This window comes from Rhamphochromis longiceps, linkage group LG18 (assembly GCF_057381845.1).
Source record: "Rhamphochromis longiceps isolate RC_006_pf linkage group LG18, R_longiceps_female_GT1.1, whole genome shotgun sequence".
Taxonomy (NCBI): domain Eukaryota; kingdom Metazoa; phylum Chordata; class Actinopteri; order Cichliformes; family Cichlidae; genus Rhamphochromis; species Rhamphochromis longiceps.
Window position 1 is genome coordinate 28,820,783 of NC_140574.1, and position 22,245 is coordinate 28,843,027.

The 22,245-nt window shown below is 42.2% G+C and overlaps 1 protein-coding gene across 2 annotated transcripts; it reads right to left on the reverse strand.

Annotated features, from left to right (window-relative positions):
- Positions 1–4,602: 4,602 nt before the first annotated feature.
- Positions 4,603–17,760, reverse strand: col6a2 (collagen, type VI, alpha 2). 2 transcript variants are annotated; one of them, XM_085388610.1, is made up of 32 exons: positions 17,547–17,757; positions 15,722–15,809; positions 15,486–15,586; positions 15,244–15,387; positions 14,213–14,575; positions 14,112–14,132; positions 13,952–14,017; positions 13,753–13,851; positions 13,632–13,658; positions 13,488–13,514; positions 13,350–13,394; positions 13,194–13,247; positions 13,052–13,114; positions 12,899–12,961; positions 12,743–12,796; positions 12,624–12,659; positions 12,468–12,530; positions 11,747–11,809; positions 11,568–11,630; positions 11,412–11,474; positions 11,276–11,326; positions 11,093–11,191; positions 10,952–11,014; positions 10,836–10,871; positions 10,702–10,747; positions 10,456–10,608; positions 10,272–10,366; positions 8,660–8,841; positions 8,386–8,564; positions 8,250–8,288; positions 6,032–6,363; positions 4,603–5,517 (listed from the first exon to the last, which is right to left on the reverse strand). In XM_085388610.1, exons 2-32 carry the CDS (start codon positions 15,795–15,797, stop codon positions 5,248–5,250), a joined length of 3,036 nt encoding a protein of 1,011 aa, XP_085244736.1. In that variant the 5' UTR covers positions 15,798–15,809; positions 17,547–17,757; the 3' UTR covers positions 4,603–5,247. The 2 variants fall into 2 exon arrangements, with proteins under 2 accessions (XP_085244736.1, XP_085244737.1); XM_085388611.1 differs by lacking the exons at positions 4,603–5,517; positions 6,032–6,363 and adding an exon at positions 7,086–7,804 and having other exon boundaries at positions 17,547–17,760.
- Positions 17,761–22,245: the final 4,485 nt, after the last annotated feature.

Sequence of the window (22,245 nt, forward strand, 5' to 3'; positions counted from 1 at the left end):
ATCATAAAATAAATCATAGAAAAAAAAAACTAATATAGAAGCATAGTAGCATATAATACAGTAGCAGGAACAGAGCAGGAGGGAAATAGAGAGATAGCGAGCCAGGGACAACAACAAGAGACAACATCGTCACGTTAGAAAGGTATAGTCATCATCCACAACTATTTTCAGTTGCGGATGAAAAAGGATTCAGAAAGTTTATCCATGCAGTGAATCCCATGTTTGCGATTCCAAGCAGGAAAACACTCTCCCAAAAATCATCCCAGACCTATATGACAGAGAATGTGTATCTTCTTCTTGTTTTGCATATTTTAATTTATGTTTTATTGTGCTGTGGTTTGCAGTGTTTTGTGTTGTTTCACTTGAAAATTTGTTTAAAAGGAAAAAGCAGAACATTTAAAAGGTTAAAAGTTGAAATGTAATTTTTTTTTTTTGTATTTTATAATTTATTTATTAGATTTTATGTGGAGTGAATAAATAAAAGTATACTTACGGTGGCCCCTAGAGACAAAGCACTTACAAACTCCAAAACACAATGGAAATGCTCCAGGATCATAGTGGCTACACAAGACAGGAAGTACTAACGACCAGATTTGGTGTGGTAGTAACAGGTAAATGGACTTTTTTTTTTAAATCATTTGAATATATATGAGTGTTTGTGTATAAATACACAAACAATACACATATGTTTCAATTGTGTAATTTAAGGTAGCTCTGTTTTGAAAGTTCAGTTAATGCAAGCAATGTGTTTTGGAGTCTAAGGTCTGTTAATGGCTGCATCAAAGCATTTTTTTGTTTTTGATGCAAGCTACCCAGAGTCATGCGCCCAGCTTGGGAATTCCTTCACACTGTCATCTATCCCAGGAACAGATGAATCCCAGGAAATGAACCAAATATGATCAAATGAATGAGGGCTCATTTAGCTGTGATGGAAGTGTAAAATGTTGCTCATAAAGGTGCATGAAATGATCTTAGAGGGAGATTCCCTCTTGCCACTTTTCCAAAGTGTTGATGTATGAGATAATCATCAATTCATCAGTTTTTTAAAGTTAAGATTTTTTAAAATGTGATTTAAACCCACACCAAATAGCTTTAAAATCCTTTGTTTAAAGTTAGAATGTGAAGCGACCCCCCCCCCCCCACCACTGCGTTGTTATCGGATTTCCATGATGGCTGGTGAGCTATGCTAATTTAAATGGCACACGGCTATCAGAATGGTCACGTGTCTGTCTTATTAACGAACATTACAGGTGATCACGCGCGGTGAGTTACAGCCAGCAAGGAGTCAGGCAGTTTTTGTGTGCATGTCTGTGCACGTGGACATTTTTATAGCTTTGTTTTGTCTTCACAGAGTCGTTTTCTCATTCATCCAGCGCACCACTCACCCTTTTTATTTATTTATTTATTTATTTATTTATTTATTTATTTATTTATTTATTTATTCTTTAGCTTTTTTAAATGCTGATGGAAATAAAGCATTTGCCAGTTTCCCACAACTGCTTTTACTTTGAAAGCTGGGCCCAGAAGTATTATTTTATCCTGCAGTAATCCACAGGTCACATCGCTGCTTGGTGCCAGAATAATTATGCCGATGCACTAACCAAAAATGAAACTCAATGCTTTACAATCCCGTTGCCTCCAGATATGAAAACAGCCCTTTAGGGTTAAATATTCAAATCTCAGACACGGATTCCCTGTCAGAATAAATATATATCAAGCTTTCTGTTAACCTGTCACCAAATTTACATTTTGAACATTTGATTTTCAGTATGATTGTTCAAATCTATAGATTTTGCATCTCTATCATAGATAGCTTGGCCAATAAAGGCCTGAAACTGTTCCCCAAGTGACTCCCCCCCCCCCCCCCCCCACAAAAAAAAACAACAACAACAACAAAAAAGCAGCACAGAGAAACCTGCAGCACTTTTGGCAGTAATAACTTGAAGCAATGATGTTCTGTATGATTTTATTGCTGTTTCACATCACTGTGGAGGAATTTTGGTCCACTCTTCTTTACAATGTTGCTTCAGTTTATTGAAGTTTGGGGGTATTTGTTTATGCACATCTCTCTTAAGGTCGCACCAACGGATTTCCATCAGGTTAAGGTCTGAACTTTGTCATTGCATTGAGCTTCTGGAATACTCTTCCCCTGTCAGTGAGGGAAAGTGCAAGTCTCCCTATCTTTAAGAGTCACTTAAAAGGGTGGCTGAGGCACACGCAAACATGTGATCATGTTTAATCATGCTTTATGTTGGACGTGAAAAAGAGTTAGTGTATTACAAAAAGGGAAACAACTATTAGTGTAATGGGTCAGTGCAATATCAGGACAGTCAGGGCATGTGTGGGGTTTGTGCAATATAACTGATGTGTTTCCGTTATTGTTATCTGTATTGTCCTCTGTTTTCCACTCTTCTTGTCATTGTTTGTTCTAATTTAATGTGATCACTGTTTTTGTCCTGTTATTGTTGTCTCTGTATGTTTTTACTAATTTGTGTGTAACACCAACCTGCCAGAGGGTCTGCAGATGGAAATTAGCCCAAGGCTATAATCTGTATTAAACTGATGAGAAGCTGTGTTCACCCCAGAAAGCTCCCAGAAATTTGGGCAAATGTCTGCTGTGAAATTTTTAGCCAAACCAAATTGCAGGTCAGTTTCAAGCTGAAAATTATGCAAGTAGTCCAAACCGTTCCTGAGATGCAGAAATGTTTTCACATACACAAAATTCAACGATTGTGCCTCCAAACAAATTACACTTACAAATGCTTGTACCACAAACGATGAAAACAGGAACTGCAAAGTTGAGACTGAAAAGTGTTACACTTAAAGTGATAATGTGACAGCTAGCCATTCAGCTGACTCATTGGTGACTGTAATAAATGCAGGTTTCATTATAGAAGAATATCGAGGAGAAGACAGATGGCAGGGAGTCAGAAACGGGGGATGAAAGTGCAAGATGTTGAGGACAACTTATGAGCCCAGGCGTCAGGTGTGAACAACAACAATAACTGGGCTGTATTTAGGTGTAGAGATCACATGACCATCAAAGAGCAGTGTAAGAATGGGAGAAGATTAACAGGGGAGCAGAAAAAGAGGTTTATGGACACAAACTGGGAGAGGTGGCACGCTCAGCACATTAGACATTTCTCAGGAGGGTTGAGGACCCTTTTGTGTGAGCGAGGCTTGGGTCCCAGGCGGGGCTCCTGGTTCTTCAGGGATGTGTCATCAGGAAATGAGGAAGGCGTGGGCTCAGGCTCTGAGGGTGCCGAGACAGCAGCGGCAGTGGCAGCGGTTGGCTCTTCCTTGGCTGGTGCATCGGCTAGGGGTGCTGTTTGTCTTTTGCCACAGGCTGGCTGGCTTTGGCTTCGTGAACTTGAGGAACTGAAACAAACACGCTGACACGTGATGTCAAATTGGACACAGCCATCGTGACCTCATCCCCTGGTTATTGCACTCTGTGTTGTGTGTAGTGTGACGGACACCACCATGTTGATTTTTTGGACCCAGAGGTGATCATAATTAGGTGGACCAACCAGCAACATATTTGGGCCTGCAGGCACTGCACCTGCCCAAAGTCAAGTCCAAGCCTACAAAAGATACAAAGTCCAAGCCTAAATGGAGAGACGCAGTTACTGTCCCTCCATTTAGGAGGGACAATCAGCCAAGTACTGATTGTAATGTGTGCTCATTGAGGATAATTCTATTGTCTTCTATTGGAATTACACCACTGCACCAAGGGTCATAGATGGGCTGCTAAAAAGTAGTCCTTTATGGGAGGGTTGCAACAGGATCGGCTTCTGATGTAAAAACTTTGAAAGCCCTTTGTAACTATAAGAAACAGCCCAAACTACATTATTGGTAAAAAGGCATTACACTGTTATTGTGACAGCCATTCTACTGTTACAGTTGCTAACCAAATGCAAATATGAAAAACAAAAGAAATGGAAGAAATAATTAAGCTACTCCTAAAAACTCTTATCATACATGGTCAGTCTATTTGCATCAAGTCAAGGCTCGGGAAAGCGAAACCATTCAATACCTTTCAAAAAGATCTGACTACCTCTACTAAAATGTAAACATTGTCCCAAAAGAATAAAAAATCTGATAATGTCCATACTTCTGCTAACCCTTCTTATACACCCCTCTCTTTGGTGTCTATAGGATATGGATGTAAATGTTGCTGGTGTGGTCTATACATTTAATTTTTTAAATCCACATGGTTGCTAGAGAAGCTGACCCTGTCTTTTAATGTCACCTGCTCTGGGTGAATGGGGGAAAAAATACAACCCGCTGTTAGTTACGGAGAGTTATGAGCATGAAAGCTTCCTGTTCTGCAGAGTGTCAGTCTGGCTAAGCAGTTTGTTTGTGAGTCAAAGCTGTCCTTCTTTTATACAGGCCTTTATAATTAAAATACATAAAGAAAAATACACAGCAAATGAGCAAAATATATTTTCCTTTACAATATAAAGAACTAGTTTATTGGTTTGAATCATTATCCAGCAGTTCCAGCAGGAGGCAAGCTGACTAACAGTTACTGCGTAAAACCGAGGAAAGTCACTGGTGTCAAAGAAATTACAAACAGGCTGGCAGACACAACAGACAGTGCTGGGATCATAATATCAGGCTTTATTTGGACGTCAGGTTTACAGATTTGGTTCATTTAGGCTTGCGTGTTAATCAGTGTGCAATTATCTACTGAATATGCGTTTGTGTGTGTAATTTGTGTTTGAAACATGTCTACATGTTTTTATGCCCTGATCAATCTACATTTACAGCATAACATGAAGTAAAAAACACATTCAATACCAAATAAAATGGCTTTGTCCTTGTTTTTCTACTTTAGCACCTTTTAAGTAAATACTGATAAAGTGGTACACATTCAGAAATCACGTACCTCTCCTTTGGGAGGTCTTTGGCTGAAAATATAGATTTGAGATTAAAAGAACAACTGATACAAATGATACTGCATGTCTTTGTGTGTGTGTGTGTGTGTGTGTGTGTGTGTGTGTGTGTGTGTGTGTGTGTGTGTGTGTGTGTGTGTGTGTGTGTGTGTCCTGCATAGACTGCTTTTGCTTTTGGTAAATTAATTTTCTCCCATAATGACAGGATATGTAGCCCCCTCAGTGCCTTCCATCCAGTAATGATAGTGACCACAGAGGTGTGGTCTGTGAGGGTGTGTTTACATGTACGCTGAAGGAGCTGGTCCTTCTTTCCTCCCATGAATTCTCGTTCTAGCTTTACAGTTCCTTTCTAGCATATCCAGCGGATGAAGCGCTCAAAGAAGGCCGGCTTGTTCAGCATGGCGTAATCGTCTCCCCTAAAGATGGCTGACGTGTCTCCGAGCGCCACCTTCTTTAGCACCTCCTCATCAGTGTCGCTTCCCATGGCGATCACCGTGGGAACGCCTTCCGCTCTCTTCATGGCGCTCACACCTTCATCCAGCTGCTCTCTGGCTGTGATGCCATCAGTGATGAACACGAAGGCCACCTCAGCGTTGCGGCGTGACAAGCGACTGTTGCCCTACAAACACAACATAAAACAAATAATAAAGTCGCGTATCATTTGAGCATTTTTTGCTCCATACTTGCGACATTAGTGATGCCAGAAGATTATCAGTCAATCAGTGAAAACTCCAGGGAGTCAAAAAGACAACCACTAGGACTGCAAAAAAAAACAACACACCAAAATGCCAAAAACTGCAGTACCTCGTCTGGCCACATGAGGCAGGCTCTAAAAGTGAGTCAATCCCCACAGACTCCCTTGTTAAAATGCTGAGCTTTACAACAGAGTTAACAATGCTACAACTGAGTAAAAAACAGTTTTGATCTCTCAAGCTGACTTCATCCTTCAAAGTCTCTGTGTTTAGGTTAATTTTTAAGTAACACAACAATTTAGACATTAAGCACCTTCAGCCATTTACAGTTAGAAGTGGGTGTTGGCTAGAACACAAGCTGCGTGTCACCTCAAACAGCTGGAGGGAGTGGTCTGGACTTCTCAAATTAAAAAAAAAATAAGATGTGTATATTTGTTATACCTTAAACACCAGATTGTTGACAGCAGAGATGATAGCGCTGCCCAAAGCAGAGGAAGAATCCATGTAGGTGATGCCTGCTAGTGAATCGGAGATCACTGTGAGGTTATGCGTCAGTGCGAACTCCACCCTCTGCTCCGAGGGGCTGCCGTACTGTAACAAAGCCAGGCGGGAATTCCTATCGTCATTTTCGCCGGTAGCCAGGACGAGACGGCGAGCCACATTCTCAATGAACTCTTTGGCCCTGCGGTGGTTCTCCAGCCCCATCCTCTCAGAACCATCCAGGAGGAACACCATATCCACTGGCCGCTGAACACAAGCAGCCACAGCAGGCTCTGGAACAGACACACATACATACATAGCAGGGTGTTCGGTGAGCTACAGCTGGAAAACAGATGCTCAAGAGTCAAAGCCCGCAACAACAACAACAACAAAAATATATATACACATATTAACAACAACATGCTGTAATTCCATGCATGCCAGCTGCAGTCCGGCTCTTTCAGTATTTCTTTGAGTAGCCTTCCCAGATTCTGACCGGCCTTGTCAATAAAGCACTGTTTTAGTTTGCTCGTTGAGTTTATTCTCTTTAGACATTAAAATAAAAATAATATATGAATGTATCCCATTTTACAGGAAACAAAATGAACAACGTGAACAATGTTCACATCAGCAAGTTGCAGTCACAGAGCTAAAACAATAACATGACATTGGATTGAAGCCACTCTGTGGTCCTTTTCTTCAAGTCATCCTACTTTGCAAGCCAAGCCACATGCAAAAAAAATCCCCCCGAAAAACATGCACCAGTCAAGGGCACATCATACAATAGTTCCCTCACAGTCGGTGCCAATTCATTTAACCAAACATTAACATACACCATCCTCTGACTCACATACAGTATGCTGTGAATTGTGTAAAACCAGATATTTTCCACATGCAACAGCCTTTCACCGACGTGATTCATTCACAGGGGAAAAAAACATAAAGGCTGTAACCATGGATACGTGCAAAACAGCAAAAAAAAACCTGTCATCGGAGTGATTCACAGTGATAATGAGGCTCCATCAACTGTAACCGAATAACAAGAACGGCCCTGTAGACAAATCTGCCTCCAACAAATGCATGACATTCATTTTCCATTTCAATTGAAAATGTTTTGAAATACGTGATCTGTACATATTACTAACAGACATACTCAGGATTACTGTGCTATATCCATAAATGTTTATGTTTATATTTATATTCTGAGGCCAGAAGGGATCATGAATCCACATTTTGACTGAAGTCAATTCACACAAAGGGTTCTCTGAAAGCTTAGTAAAAGACCAGCTTCATATCATGCAGTTCAGCCCAGGTGTATATTTCACCTGCATAGTTTAAACAATAAAACAATGCCCACAGTTTGAATAAATTCTATTCTTTGTCCAGCAGTAAGCTTATTAGTCAATGGCATCCATAATGGCGAGGTAGCATGGTTAGCATATTAGCATTAGCAAAGTCCTATGGCTTTCGTTGGGTCCCCCATAATGTCCCCATAGACATATTTGAAGGAGTTGATAAACAGCTGGGTCCACTGCTGCCTGTCCGCTCCTTGGGCGAGTTTGGCTCTCTGGGCTGTGTACGCCATGGTCGCCACACCAATCCCATACTGTTGCTCGCTCAGGCCGTTCAGCAGGCTGGTCACACCCTCCAAAGAGGTGGGGACCAATGAGGGGCTGCCTTCCTCGGCTAGTGGCTTCCAAGGGGGTGGGGCTTGCCCCACAGAGATGCCCCCTCCTGCAACGAGTGGGCGGAATAACATTGTGGGCGTGGTCCCACAAACACGAGGCACCAACAGAGCCAACTGAGATGTCGGAGGTACACTGAGTTGCTTGAAAATTCTTAGATTGAGCCAAAAAATGTAATCGCACCAATACAAAGGAGGTGTAATGATCTCTACTGACCTACTGCTCGCACGGTTTAACAAATTGCAACCAAATCCTAATGCAGTCTAACGGGGCAGTATGCTTCAAAAAGAAGGCAAATCTATTGGTATTTAAGTTGTAAATGGCCACCACTGAAGTGAAATGCAGGGCGATTTGTATAAATAGGTAAAAGTACCTCGATGGAAGAACTTTCAATAAGGCAAAACAAAAAGTAACTTAATTTGAAGCGTAGTATAAATGTTACAGGAATAAGTGAAGCTACAACAGGACACTTAGACTTATACAAAAAATCCTACCTGATTTACAAGGCAGATCAGGGCACACGATGAAAGGATCTAAAACAAAGATAGCGAATATGTCAAACCATGAAGAACAAAACAAGATGGTTAGTCCACTACATGCTGCACAGAATGAATATTTCTGTGTATTTACCTGGGCAGAGCACGGTCTCGATCTTGTCAATGAACTCCTCTGCCACTAGGTCTGCAAAGCGTCTCATTCCCATTACTTTACCATCCCTCTGGCAGGCGATGCTCTTCAGACTCTCATTCTCCTCGATCTGCTCAAACATGTCTCCGATACCAATGGCGCTCACGTCAACGTTGGGATCTCTACTCACACGCATTGGTTCACACAAACACAATCGATGAGATAAAAATGATCCTTTTCACAAAAAATGAATCTCAAACCACAGCCCCAGTAGCACCTGCAGAGGTAGGTGAGCAGATTGTCGTCATCTCTGGGGTCAAAGCGTCCGTCGGTGATGACGACGACAGTGACGTTGGCTTTCGCTCTGCGGCTGTCCCTGATCAGGTTGTCGTAGGCGTACTTCAGAGCAGACGGCGTGAACGTACCTCCTGCGATCCACTCCAAACGCTTTACTGCATCCTGAGCGATGGAGACGACAGTATGAGAGTTTGCCGCGTATTATGTCACATCACCACCATTATTTTTACAAAGGCGCTTCATGTCTGACTACGGCCTTGTTCTATAAAAACAATTATGGTAATATGTGCTGAGGTGAAATTATAGGCTGTAATGACACCCAATGGTTTGTTGAATCCCTTTTTTTTGTCATTTACTGCCTTGGTTTTTTTGAAATGAAACAAGCAAAAGGATGGATGTCGGTAAGAAACTAAGCATTTTACCTTAATTATAGTTATAGAGGTTACAGTAGCTTGCAGATCAGAAAGGCACTATCCCTAAATTATACCCTGTTTTATTATCTTTTTCATTCTTAGTGGAACCATAAATTACAAAATGAACACTCTGTATTATTAAATAGGACTTAAAACTAGCACATGGGACCATGAATTTGACAGTGAAGTGATTTTCAAGGCTATGAGTCAATAGATAAGTGGATATATTTTCCCATAAACTTTCATAGAGACAGATTTGTTTTTGCAACCAGATGAGTCGCCCCTGTCTGGCCATTAGAAAGAATGCAGGTTTAAGGTACTGCTGTGTTGACATCACTGTTCAGATTCAGAAGTTATTTCCATTTTTTTCAGACACACCCTAATGTAATAAAATAGGATAAAGTTTGCACTGACCACATTCAAGTTCAAATTTAAACTTGTTTACCAAATGTAATCAGCAATTGTAACAAACAATATTTTGAGAGAAGCTGGATTACACTTCTTACATTCTTTCTAATGCCAAGCAGGGGGCAGATCGTCTAAGCCTCAATTGTGAAGAGGTCTGGGAAAATCACTCTGCTTTTTTAAAATTTGATTCATGATGTCTGGAAAACACTTTCTTAACTAGTTTAAAATCTCAGTGCTAAGTTTCAAATCTTCCATCCAACGTGTTGTTGGGTTTGTTGATTAAAGCTCTAATGAAAATGAAATAAATGAGGCATATCTCTGGGCGTGGTAGCCTTCTAACTTGCAAATTGCTTCAGTATTAACTTGAAATCCAAGATCTGAGTATGATCCATCCCTGGCCTGGGACATGTGCTTTTAAAAAACTGAAATAGCACTGGCTAAAATGTAAAACTGAAAGCTTTAAAATGAGAGCCCCCAAGTCAATGGGTGACATCACAGTGGCTGATCAACCTGTTATATGCAGTGTATCATCGTTTTTATTCTTTTCTGATTTGTTTATAATAAGAAAAACATCATATGTGGCCAGACACTTGCTTTATGATGGTGAATTCCATCTTCTGCAGCTCAGACACTACTAAGCAACGTACTGAGAGGAACATGTGCAGACTGATCAGCCTAGTTCATTAAAAAAAAACATCTGGTGTAAAGAACAATCTCCTCTCTACTCTAAAAATAAACTGACACATGTGTTTGTGTCCGTCTGTGTGAGACCTTGAAAGCAGCCAATGAATCAATCTTGGGGTCGTTGAGCCGGATGGCCTGGAAGGTTCCACTGTGACTGTACTGAACCACTCCCACCCTAGTGCCTGGAAACAAGCGTGGCTATCTTATTAACAGGTGTAATTGGGAGTTATCTTGTAAAAATGTGAACTTAAAGCCTGACAGCTGTATCTACCTGTGTCTGACAGAGGGTCTTTGGCAAATGATCCCAGTCTGCTGATGGTGTTGATGACAAAGTTCTTCTCCAGGGTGAAGTTGGTGAGACCCACGGACTCTGAGCTGTCGATAACAAACACGATGTCCAGCGGTCCGCAACGTTTCTCACAGTCTAGAGATGAAAACGCAGCACGCTGTGAAGGTCTGACAATCTGACAGAGCACTTTGATGTCATGAATGTTTAGAGAGAGGCAAACAAACTCACCACAGCAGCCACACGTCTCTCTGATGTAGTTCATGACGTCACATTCCTGCAGGAAAAGACAGGAAACATCATTAAATCATCATCATGTGTTTGTGCTGACATAATAAAAGTGTAGTTGGTTGCAATATTCTCACAGTGAGGCCGGGATCCCCCTCAGGGCCAGGATCTCCCTGCAAAAAGACAATGCGAAATATCACACTGCGAATGCAACTACATTATGGATCTGTCTGTTTGTTTTTTGTGTACTCACATCACGCCCAGCTTCTCCTTTTGGGCCTCTTGATCCAGGTTCACCCTGGGACCCTGGCTCGCCCTGTTGGAAGGAAATAAATCACACAGCTTTCCTTTGAGCGAAAGACAAACTTCAAACTTCATCCGAGGTGCTACTTACTGGTTGTCCTGGAGTTCCTTTAAGTCCAGGTTCACCCTTTTGACCACAGTCACCTCTGGTGCCACGAGGTCCACGCTTACCCTTGTCTCCTCTGTCACCCTGCGTATTATCGGGGAAAATTTCATCACCTGGCCATGTCAGGCAGAAACTATAAGCAGTGTTAACGCATTGATTCTAAGTTACCGGTTCTCCTCTTGATCCCGTATAGCTAAAGCCAGCTCTTCCATTGTCTCCCTGAGTAGCGATAAAACAAAGAGTTAAAACAAGGAACTGCAGCTATGAAGACAGCTACCACAGAAACAAACGTGGAGAGTCTAACCTTTGGTCCGAGGTTTCCAGGCTCTCCTCTAGGTCCAGCATCACCAGGGTCACCTCTGCTGCCCTAAAATACAAGCAGAGTAAATGGAGAGTGGATTAACATATATGTCTTTAAGGGACTTTTAAATATAGTTCTCAAATGTGACTTTTAACCCACGGTTCTTCCTTTCTCTCCTGGTGGGCCTGCTGGTCCCCTAGGTCCTGGCAAGCCAACATCACCCTGTTCAGAACAAAGAAAAGTGCACATGTAACAAACTCAAGTAGATTAAAGAGCTCAAGACTGTATAGTGTTCAATGACAATGAATCAATGAATGTGACACCGCAGTTCATATTACCTTTGCCCCATCGCTTCCTGTTTCACCGGGAAGGCCCCTCTGGCCCTCAGGCCCACTTTCACCCTGAAACACAGTAAAAAACGCCCTTCAGCCTCCCAGTGGTGGAATAATAAAACCGATTTAAGAGACAAATCATTTGAGGATATGCGAATAATTCATCACGTAGGTGATGTAAAAGTTACAAAAGGTCCCAAAAGTTAGTGGGACCTCAGACGATAAGACCAACCACAGCGCTGTCCTGGATGATTTAGTAGATGTCAGTGTGACATGTAAAAAATATTTACAAAAAAGTCTTGTAAAAATCTTGGAGCCTTTACTGACTGATTGGACTGTCATTTCTGAGGAAACTCTTTTTTCTTAGTCTATCCTTTTCCTTGTTGGCGCAGGTCAGATGCTTATTTGTAAGCAAAAAAACCTCTCAGTTAAGTTGTTGACTGGTCTAAAAGGCTGATTGGTGAGCCACAGCTGAGGCCAGACAGTTCCAGCGGTCGGCTGCTTCGATCTTACTTTGACCACTCGCATCCTTTGCATACTGACTTTCAGTTTCTTCCTTCTTGATGAAGGCTGGCAGTGTTCAAAGTACAAAACAGCATTCATTTCTTTTGCTTATCTGTTGTTTTATGTTTTGCATGTGTATGTTGATGAGTTGCTCACCTACTGTAGACCAAACCACCTGAACCTGACATTTACGATTTGTGTCAGTGTGTACATAAAGACATACCTTCTCTCCCTTAGTGCCTGGAGGCCCTTGTGAACCCTTTGGACCATAGTCTCCTCTTCTACCCTACAAACAAAAAAAGGCATGGCAGCTGTGATGCCACATAAAGACAAAGCTCGCAGGAGAACGACTGTTGGCAAATGAAATAGGTGTTCTCACATTCTCGCCTCGAACACCCGGGACTCCAGAGGTTCCCTAAAAACACACAACACAGCAATCAGCGCCTTGAAGCAGGTGAATGAGTGTGACTTTGTTATTTATGTGGGGATGCATCTTACAGTGTTTCCTTTCGCTCCAGGAATACCAGGTGATCCAGGACTTCCCCTCTCTCCCTGCAGATGAAACACCAGAGTTTAGTCTATCACCTCCAACACTGATCATACTAATGTGACTTCCATGCTGCTATTCTGTCTGTTTGCTGGTACAGAATTTACCTTTGGTCCACCATCTCCGTCTGGGCCAGGCGGACCAGATCTTCCAGGGCGCCCAGGATCTCCCTAAAGACAATTAAGCAGACTTTCATCACCTCTTGAACAAATTATAGATTTTTTAATTTTATTATTTTTACAGCAGGAGCGACCATCTACCTTGTCTCCATCAGATCCGGGAGGACCACGTTCACCGACATCTCCAGGGTGACCGTCAGGACCCTGCAAACCATCAAAAAACAGACCATAAATAGATAGCATGTAATAATAGTTTTGAATAGTAATCAGTGACGTGACATACCCTGTCGCCTGGGTCTCCTTTGCAGCCTGGAGCGCCGATTCGCCCAATTTTACCCTAAAGACAACGACAAATACATCAGAAAAGCATCCCATGATCAAAAACTGGGAGCGTCATTTCAAAATAAGAGCATTTAAGGAAAGACTGCTTGAGTCCTACCTTCTGCCCATCTGTCCCGTTGCGTCCTGGGATGCCAGCCACACCCTAATGAGAACAAAGAGGAAACAGTTAGATGAGAAAAGCAAATCACCTTCCAGCATTAATGATTATTTAGAGATGACGTTAGATTAGACATACCTTTTTCCCCTGAGTTCCAATCTCTCCCTGTAGTCAGACAAAAGTCAGTAGTCATTTTATGTATAAGAAACACAGACGTTACTTTCATTCATTTTCAAACATCTCCATAGCCCATTCATAGTTGAAAAAATCCAAAAGCCACACCTTCTCGCCTTTTAGACCTGGTTCTCCCTACAAAGAAAACCATGTGTCATTATAAAGCCTAAATCAATGTTAAGAGTTGCACTGATGAAGATGATGGGTAGGCGAAAGTGTGGCTTCTTACTTTGATACCGGGCTGACCGATTGGACCTTCGATACCGGGGTCTCCTGGGCGACCTCTTTCTCCTTTTATTCCTGGCTCGCCATTGTCTCCTTTAGCTCCCTGCAGTCATCGAGTTCAGACGAGAAAACATTTGTGAGGATCAAAGTCACATAGGTGAAAGTGCTCTAAGCATGAGTGTTTGTGTGTGTGTTAAACTCACTTTTTGTCCCCTGTGGCCTTTTGGACCAGGAGGCCCTTTTGTCTCCAGACAGGACACATTGTAACACTGCGGTTCACAAGACACAAGGAGAGACAGTCAGTGAAGATAAAGGAAGGCAGCTCATAAACTGATCCTCTTCTGATTCTCAGGTGTGTCTTACCTCTACATATGCCAGATGTTTCTGTGAAGACAAAGGACACAAAACGTTAGCAGTAGCTGTCAGTAGCTGTGACTGTTTATGCGTGTGTGTTTGGAAGTTACCATTGTCTTGATGATTCGATCAATAGTTGGGGTATCTATCGTGACTCTGTTCTGGCTGAAGTTCACAGCTGCATATTCATTCCTGTAGAGGGACACTGGAGAGCTGGCGATGTCCCTCAGCCCAGTCTCCTCTATGTTATTCGATGCTGCCACAGCAAAGATATGGATGCCCTTGTCACGAGCCTCCTCTGCTGCCACCTTAATACCCCCACACGGGTTTCCAGTCACATGACCATCAGTGATGACAACAGCAAATCGGAGGGCCCTGGGGTATGAGGGTGAGCTCTGTATCTCCTTTGCCATTTCTCTGAGGGCACAATCGATGTAGGTCCCTTTACCCAAATACCTGATTCCCCTCACACCCTGGAAACATAGAAAATCAGAGGCGTTATCATGAAGGATGAGTTACAAAATTTGTGTTATTTTATGTTATTTACAGCAGAAACATTAAAGGAGAAGCCTGATAGGATGAGGCTTAAAACCTTCCTGTTTTAAATGTTTACAGTTAACGCTGGATCAGGTGACCGTGAATCCTTGCTTAGTTATGCTGCATTCGTCCGAGGCTGCTGGGGGCTTCCCATGATGCACTGAATGCTTCTTCTTCATTCACTTATTTTCCCTCACTATGTGTTTATACACCACTCTGCATTTAATCATTAGTTATTATTATTAGTCGACTCTCTTCCACAATGTGGTTTTTGTCTTGCCTACCTCCCCTCAGCCCCAGACAGGGAGGGCAGACGGCTGTGCTCCCCTGAGCCTGGTACTGCTGGAGATTTCTTCCTGTTAAAAGGGAGTTTTTCCTTCCCAGATGCTTTAGAATAATACAGATTCTCTGTATTATTGTAGGGTCTTTACCTTACAATATAAAGCCCAATGAGGTAACAGTTGTTTTGATTTGGTGCTAATACATAAAATGAACTTGAGCTGAATTGATCCGTCTCTGTGCCAATTAGGCCAGCTGGCTATTGGACAAAAAGTGAACAGGTGTATTTGAAAGACTAAAGGTTTTTGAGATGTGCGTCACTCACTGTGATGAAATCATTCTTGGATGCAAACCGACTGAAAACACTTTGTGTCTGGGAGAAGTGCAGTCCACCGATTTTCCAGGTGATCCGCACGACACCCCTGAGCTCTTCATCATCCAAACGCTGTGCGAACTGCTCCGTGAATATCTACAGCATCAACAACATTACACAACACGGCTGTTACTTTTACTAAATCCAACAATAGGGATCGTTTTAAGCCACAGAGTTGTAAATAAATGAGCAACCTTGATACTCTCCACAAGTGCTCCAGGAGGCGGCTCCTGCAGGGCAATAGTCTCCGACGTGTCTATGGTGAAATACACGTCTATGGGACATTCGTTTTTTTCTAGAAGGGAAAAGATGAGAACACAAAAACACAAACTTAAACCTTCCTTCCTGTTACATCACAGAGTACTTGAATCAGACAAATGTTCCATGTTGTGTTAGTGAAACTGTGGCTGTTCAGTTTTGTCGTGCTCACTGCTGCAATCGGTTTTCTCGGCACGAGTCAGGGCTCCAAAGAGAAGAGCGAACAGGACGAACTCTAACCCCACCATCTTCTTCTTCTCCTGTCACGGCACATTGAAACACACTTTTCAGTTATTGCAGTTGGGAAATGAATTCGGCAACTGCAGGATAAAACAGCAAAGAAAGGCAAAGACATGCATGATGAGATTATTAAGATGAAAAAAAGAAATGATGAGAGAATAGCCTTTAATATATAAAACATTATAAAAAACCCTGAAAATGCACGCTTCACTATATGAATTTTTTGTATCTAGAGTGCTTTTTTCCTGCTTAAAACTGAACTTATTTTTTTTTTTCATTTTCTTCATCTGACATCAGTGTCAAACAAACACATGCAGGGACTGTTGTACAGTGAACAAAATGGCTGCCATGCAGTTATGTAAGAGGTTTGAAAGCATCACATGAGTCAAACTTGTTTTGTGTGTGTCCAAAGACAGAAAAGAAAAGAAAAGCTAAAAAATGTAATAACTGTATGACTGTATGACTGTGTCGCTGTAGAAACTTAACCCGCTGCTAAACTACAACCAGATTCCATCAAAGTTCAATGAGAACAACAAAACTTGTGCAGGAGTGAAGTAGTTCAGTTCAAGCTCAAAGCTACGAGGTATTGACCTGATTATATTCTCAAAACAAAAAGCATGAAACCTCAGCCGTGTTCCTGAACATCAGGGTCAGCCTATGGCTGCATCTGGAGACCAGAAAACAGGTTGTTGATTGGATAAAAAGAAAGGCACACATTTTTATCACAAACCAAATTCTTTCAAAGGTCTCACTCTACTGCCATCAACAGGATTTCTCCACTCTCACATAAAGCCAAAGCTGTCACAGCAAGGTTAACTCATTGAGGGCAGGCTCGGTGACCTTATTTGCATCACACACTTTACAGCTTTGACGGGACATGTCTCTGCCATTCAAAACAAATGTACAGAAACCAGTTGCACATTGGGCCTTGTGGGAGCTCTTATGATCTGGGCAGAAGCAAAATGAAAGAAGCTAAGAACTCTATTGCCCATCACTCCATTTAAACTAGGAACTCCAGCTAAAATAATGTCTACAAGAGCACAGTATGAAAAAACGCACACTAACGGCGCAAAACAGGAGAAAACAGCTTCCGTCTGAGAACAAAGAACTTTCAACACAATTTCCAATACTACATGTGTCATTCATATATGTCACTCTACACAGCTCAGCTGTTCTGCCGGTGGAGCTCGTATCTGTGAAACAAAATGATTTTTCCCCCACCAGCGCTGCTGAGTGAGTTTTCATACCGGCCTACATTTTATTTTAATGCTGGAATATCAGCCAGAACCTCGTCAGCGACGCGCTTTGCTGCGGGTCCCTCTAGCGGACAAAAGGCTGTGAGCTGCGCAGGAGTCCTGCAGCTTCTGCAGATGTTCCTACTCCTCTTCCACTGCCCGGGCCACGAGCGAGTGGGAGCTCTCACAGCTTTAGAGCTCAGAGCGGGTGAATATCGTGCAAAAAACCCAAAGAAATATACAATCCACTCTCTGATATTTTTATTTGTTTGTTTAACGTTTGTGAGTTCTCAGAGAAGGTTGACGCTCTGAGAACTCACAAACTTCTCGCCTGAGAGCTAGAGTTCACACAACAGTTTTCGTCGGCTGAGAAAACACCGTCATTTCAGCTCATAGGACTAAATTACAAGACACAGAAGGAGAGAAGAGGGAGACAGGCAGGTTCACGAGAGAGACACGGGGGGAGAGAGCGAGAGCGAAACAGAGAAGCAAAAAGAGTCTGTGCGTAAAAGTGCAGCTTACCCAAACTCTATACAACTTCAGAACTTCGTCAGCAGCTTATCTTTTGATTATCTCCTCATCTCCACAGGGGGGGGGGAGCCGAGAGAACGAGTGATACAGGAAGAGAGAGTGGGAAATGACACCCTGGATGCGCGTTTGCTTCCCGCAGAAGAACCGTCCGTTCGTCCGCCTGTCCCGGTCCAACCCCAGCTACGAGCTCTTGAGCCCTCCTCCTCCTCCCAGCTCAGCTCAGTGCGCAACGCCGTCCGCTTGGAGGCGCCGTGGCTTCGCTGGAACCCGTGTGTGTGCGCGTGCGTGTACCAAGTGCCTGCCGTGCCAACAGGTGGTCGTTTGCCAGAAAGTGATCGCCAGTGTTTATATGTGCTCTTTAGTTCTAATGTATTTACTTATCCTGATATAAAGTCTGCAGTCAACGTGTATTTATGAAGAACTCATATATAAAATAAAGAAATGACCTGATATGGAAATATTCTTATGATTCTGCATTATCATACAAGCTCCGTGTTCTACATCTTTGGCCACTTAAACTAATTAAATTCTCTTTATAGAAGTGTGATGTTATATTTGGGCTGATCAATCTTCTGTCTTGTCATATGAATATTCTTCTGGCTCAAAATGACTTGATATCATTGATGAGAGATATATTTCTGATATGCTGTAAATGACTTGTTGGCCTATAATCTTATAGGCCAACAAGTCATTTACAGCATTCAATTTTTCCCCCCAAGCACCACTAATTTGGGATGCCAAGACTTGTTTCTGTCTTAAACGCCACAGTTTTTTTTTTATCATTGCCATTCCACAGAACACATGGTGAAAACCTTAGGACACGCTGAGCTTTCAGGTCCTCGAGCTAAAGCATTTAGGAGGTATTCACAGTTGATCTCAGACATGTGGCAGGTCAGAATGAAATAAAACAGGATAAAGAGCAGACTCACCCCCCTCCATACTCCTAACCCACCGTCTTGCCTGTTCCTGGTGATATGCTTGCAATTAATAGGCCAAGCTCTGTAGTTTATACCTGGTGTAAACACAGGCAGCCTGTGCATGACTCTGCGCACATGTTTACATATTTTGAGGGACTTAAAGCGAACTATTTACCTACTTGTATGTGTTAACGTAGTGGGAGTTCTCCCCTTTTTTAGGGGATTTACCCTGTCTGTGCACATCTGCACAAACAGTTAGATTTATAGTGTGAATGGAAAGCATGTCTTAATTTATGTTATCATTGCAGATTATGCTGCTGGAGCTGCCTTTGCAGTGAAGACTAACACTGCCACTAATGTGTAATCCAGCGCAGAACACAGGAGGCGCACATGTTTACATATTTTGAGGGACTTAAAGCAAACTATTTACCTACTTGTATGTGTTAACGTAGTGGGAGTTCTCCCCTTTTTTAGGGGATTTACCCTGTCTGTGCACATCTGCACAAACAGTTAGATTTATAGTGTGAATGGAAAGCATGTGTAACCGAGGACAAGGGATGAGTAAACGGGGCAAAGAAATAATTGATCATTTATTTATTACATGAGTTAAACATACAAATTCCCAGTCGTTTCCAGACAGGACTTACAACACATCCTGCTGATATCCCAGCTGCACATGAGACTTACCACACAAACTGTGCGAAATAACACTACAACCCGTCACACCCCGCTTAGTGACACTGCAATCGTGGCACACACTGCAAACAATTCGGGTCTCAGCGCAGCTGGGAATCAGTGCTATGTATGGCCTGTGATCTGAGAGATAAAGGGAAGTGGCACAAACAATTAAAATAAAAAACAAAACAAAAGAGAGGTTAGTCCACCCTTACAAAACTTACTCTCAATCAATAACCGCCTCTACGGCTGGACGGACTAACCAAAACAAAATTACAAATCAATCAAAAGAACAAAAAAAAAGGACAGCAGAGACAGCACAGCTGAAAAACAAACAACATTATCAATTAAAATATTACCCAATAAAATAGCAATTTTATAAAACCATTCAAAATCATGAAACTAAAACAAACACTCAATATACCTACAATATTGATCAGTTTCCCTGCGTGCAGTCGATCTAGGGCTTGATCAATTCTTCTATTAAAATTCGTGGTCACACTAAAAAAGTCCAATGACACATTAAAAATAGGCACATGCAATAGCAAAAGATCCAAACAAAAATGGCAAAAGTCTCTTACCGACAGTATACCCACTCGCACCTGAGTGAATTAATTGCCTCTGGTTTTTTCCACAGAAGTGCGCTGACTTCCCCCCACACACCCACTACCTTTTCACAGCTCTTCAGCCAATCACCTGGCAGAGAGCAACAAACTGCCAGGTGACACTTGTTACACATGTCTTAATTTATGTTATCATTGCAGATTATGCTGCTGGAGCTGCCTTTGCAGTGAAGACTAACACTGCCACTAATGTGTAATCCAGCGCAGAACACAGGAGGCAAATCAGGAACAGAGTTGTACATCCTTTACATGGCAGAGCCAACAATGTGGAAATGAAGCGGTCATGTGGATTAACTCACTGTGGAAGGAAGATGCTATAAAAAATAAAAATGAAAATCTGGAGTTTTATTTTGAAGCTGTACCAAGGATCAACATAAAATACCTTGTCAAGCTTTAGACGAAGCGACACGAATGAACACGTAACGAATCTGTGAAAGGACATTTTTGAAGACGTTGCTCTTAACTTTACCTCGCTTACAGAGGTGTCTGGAGGTGAGGCAGGAATCAGCATTCTGCCGTGTGGGAAGATGAGAAGAAGTGCTGAGACAGAAAAGAGAATGACGAGGAAGAGAAGGCCAGCTGCTGACCAGAGTTATTACTATGTGAAGCTCTTCTCTCTGGATGGGGAAGGGTTTTTCCTTAAAAAGAGAAGAGTGGAGCAATGTGTGTGTGTGTGTGTGATGGAGAGATGGGGGTGTTCTGGTCTCTCTTAAAACTGGGTGACTCATAGGATAGGAATGACCTTCCTCCCGAATAAGAGTAAACCAGTCTCTGCTTCTCTGTGTCTCTCTGACACACACACACACACACATTAATTTTTGTCACATGGACTGAAAGAGAGTTCTGTAGAGGGATTACTGTAGAAGAAAAGTGTCTAGAAAACTATCATACTCAGACACTGCTGCAGCTTATTTTCTCACAGTTCCATGGAAAAGGTCACAAGGAACAATTTATTTGTGCCTGTTGCAAACAACTGCAAATGCACATGAAGGGCAACATGGGCAGGGGGGGGGGGAATAAAAATGTTAAGAGCTGTGCAGTGAAAAAGCAGACAAACATTTTTGCTGTCTGTAATGAGCGCAGAACAAACTGAGTGCAGATATGGGTTATTTGATGTGCTTTAATCTCTGTGATGGTCACTGGGTGTGTGAATGTGAGCCATTCTTTCAAGAGGTTTTCCAGAGCAGTTCTTGATCTGTATATGTATATGTGAACAAATGCCAGGATATTACATATAAACATTACACAAGTTAACATTAACCCCCATTTTTTGCTTCTTTTGGCAGTCTCTCTCTTCATCCAGATGTGCTTTGTCTTTAGACAAAACAGCTGGTAGTTGTTACCTCTTTGCATCTCTCTCTCTCTCTCTCTCTCTCTCTCACACACACACACACACACACACACACACACACACACACACACACACACACACACACACACACACACACACACTTAAATTTCTTCTTCTCTGTTTTTTTCTTTTTTTCATTTCTTTCACCCTCTGAGGAGGTTTAATGCATAACCATTTCCAGAGTTCTAGAGAACTATAATAGACAAACACTTTTTTGCCGCTTTTTTGGACACATCTTGCAAAAACATTTTCTACACTTTCAGCGAATTTCCTTGGAAAAAGTCTGTACTGAGGTCTGAGGGCAGGACAGCACAGAAAGGTCCAGTCCCCTCAGAAAACAGAAGGAGCACGGGAAATTGCAGAAAAGCTGCAGAACAGCCAACACAAGTTATGTGCTTGGCACCACTGTGCAAGTGCATAGCTGCATGCATGCAACAGATTTAAAAGGTGCATGCAAATGTAAATCATGCATGGCAACATGCAACTGGACACACCCATGCATATGCGCATAAAAGAACATGCACACTGGGGAAAGATCTGTGGAACAATCTGATAAGCGCGTTCGGGCTCAGGTCATTTTGAAATTACTTGGACACAGGAAGTTATGTACCAAACAGTACAGAGATACACACACCCCGAACAGAAGTGAATGTCTGGTGCACACATAAATGCTGCACAGTCAAGATCTGAACAAAAAAATCAGGATCACTGGAGGGGAAAACAGCAGATTTAGTGAGGCAGTCTCAACGAATTTCTCCTGAATTCTGACTAAGGAGATTTAATTTAAAACATGTGTTTCGCATTGAGCAATAGAGAAGAAAATCAAACATTTGTGTCTGTGGATACAGAGTGATGAAGAGGCAAATATTTTAAATAAATCATGGACAGTTTTTGCTAAACGAATTCCTTCTCTTGTCCTTTTCTGCAAAGAGGTCAGCAGTCCTGTATCTTGTCTTGCTAGGGGCATTTCAACAGGCTGATACTTGCCGTCACAATGGGTAGCACTTTGGAAGCTGTACAAGACTACTGGCCTGTTACACTGAGAGATGGAACATTAAGCTGTCTTCAAATGGGAAATGGTGACGTTAGCACTTGGACATTTAGCAGTGTAAAACAGGCTGAAA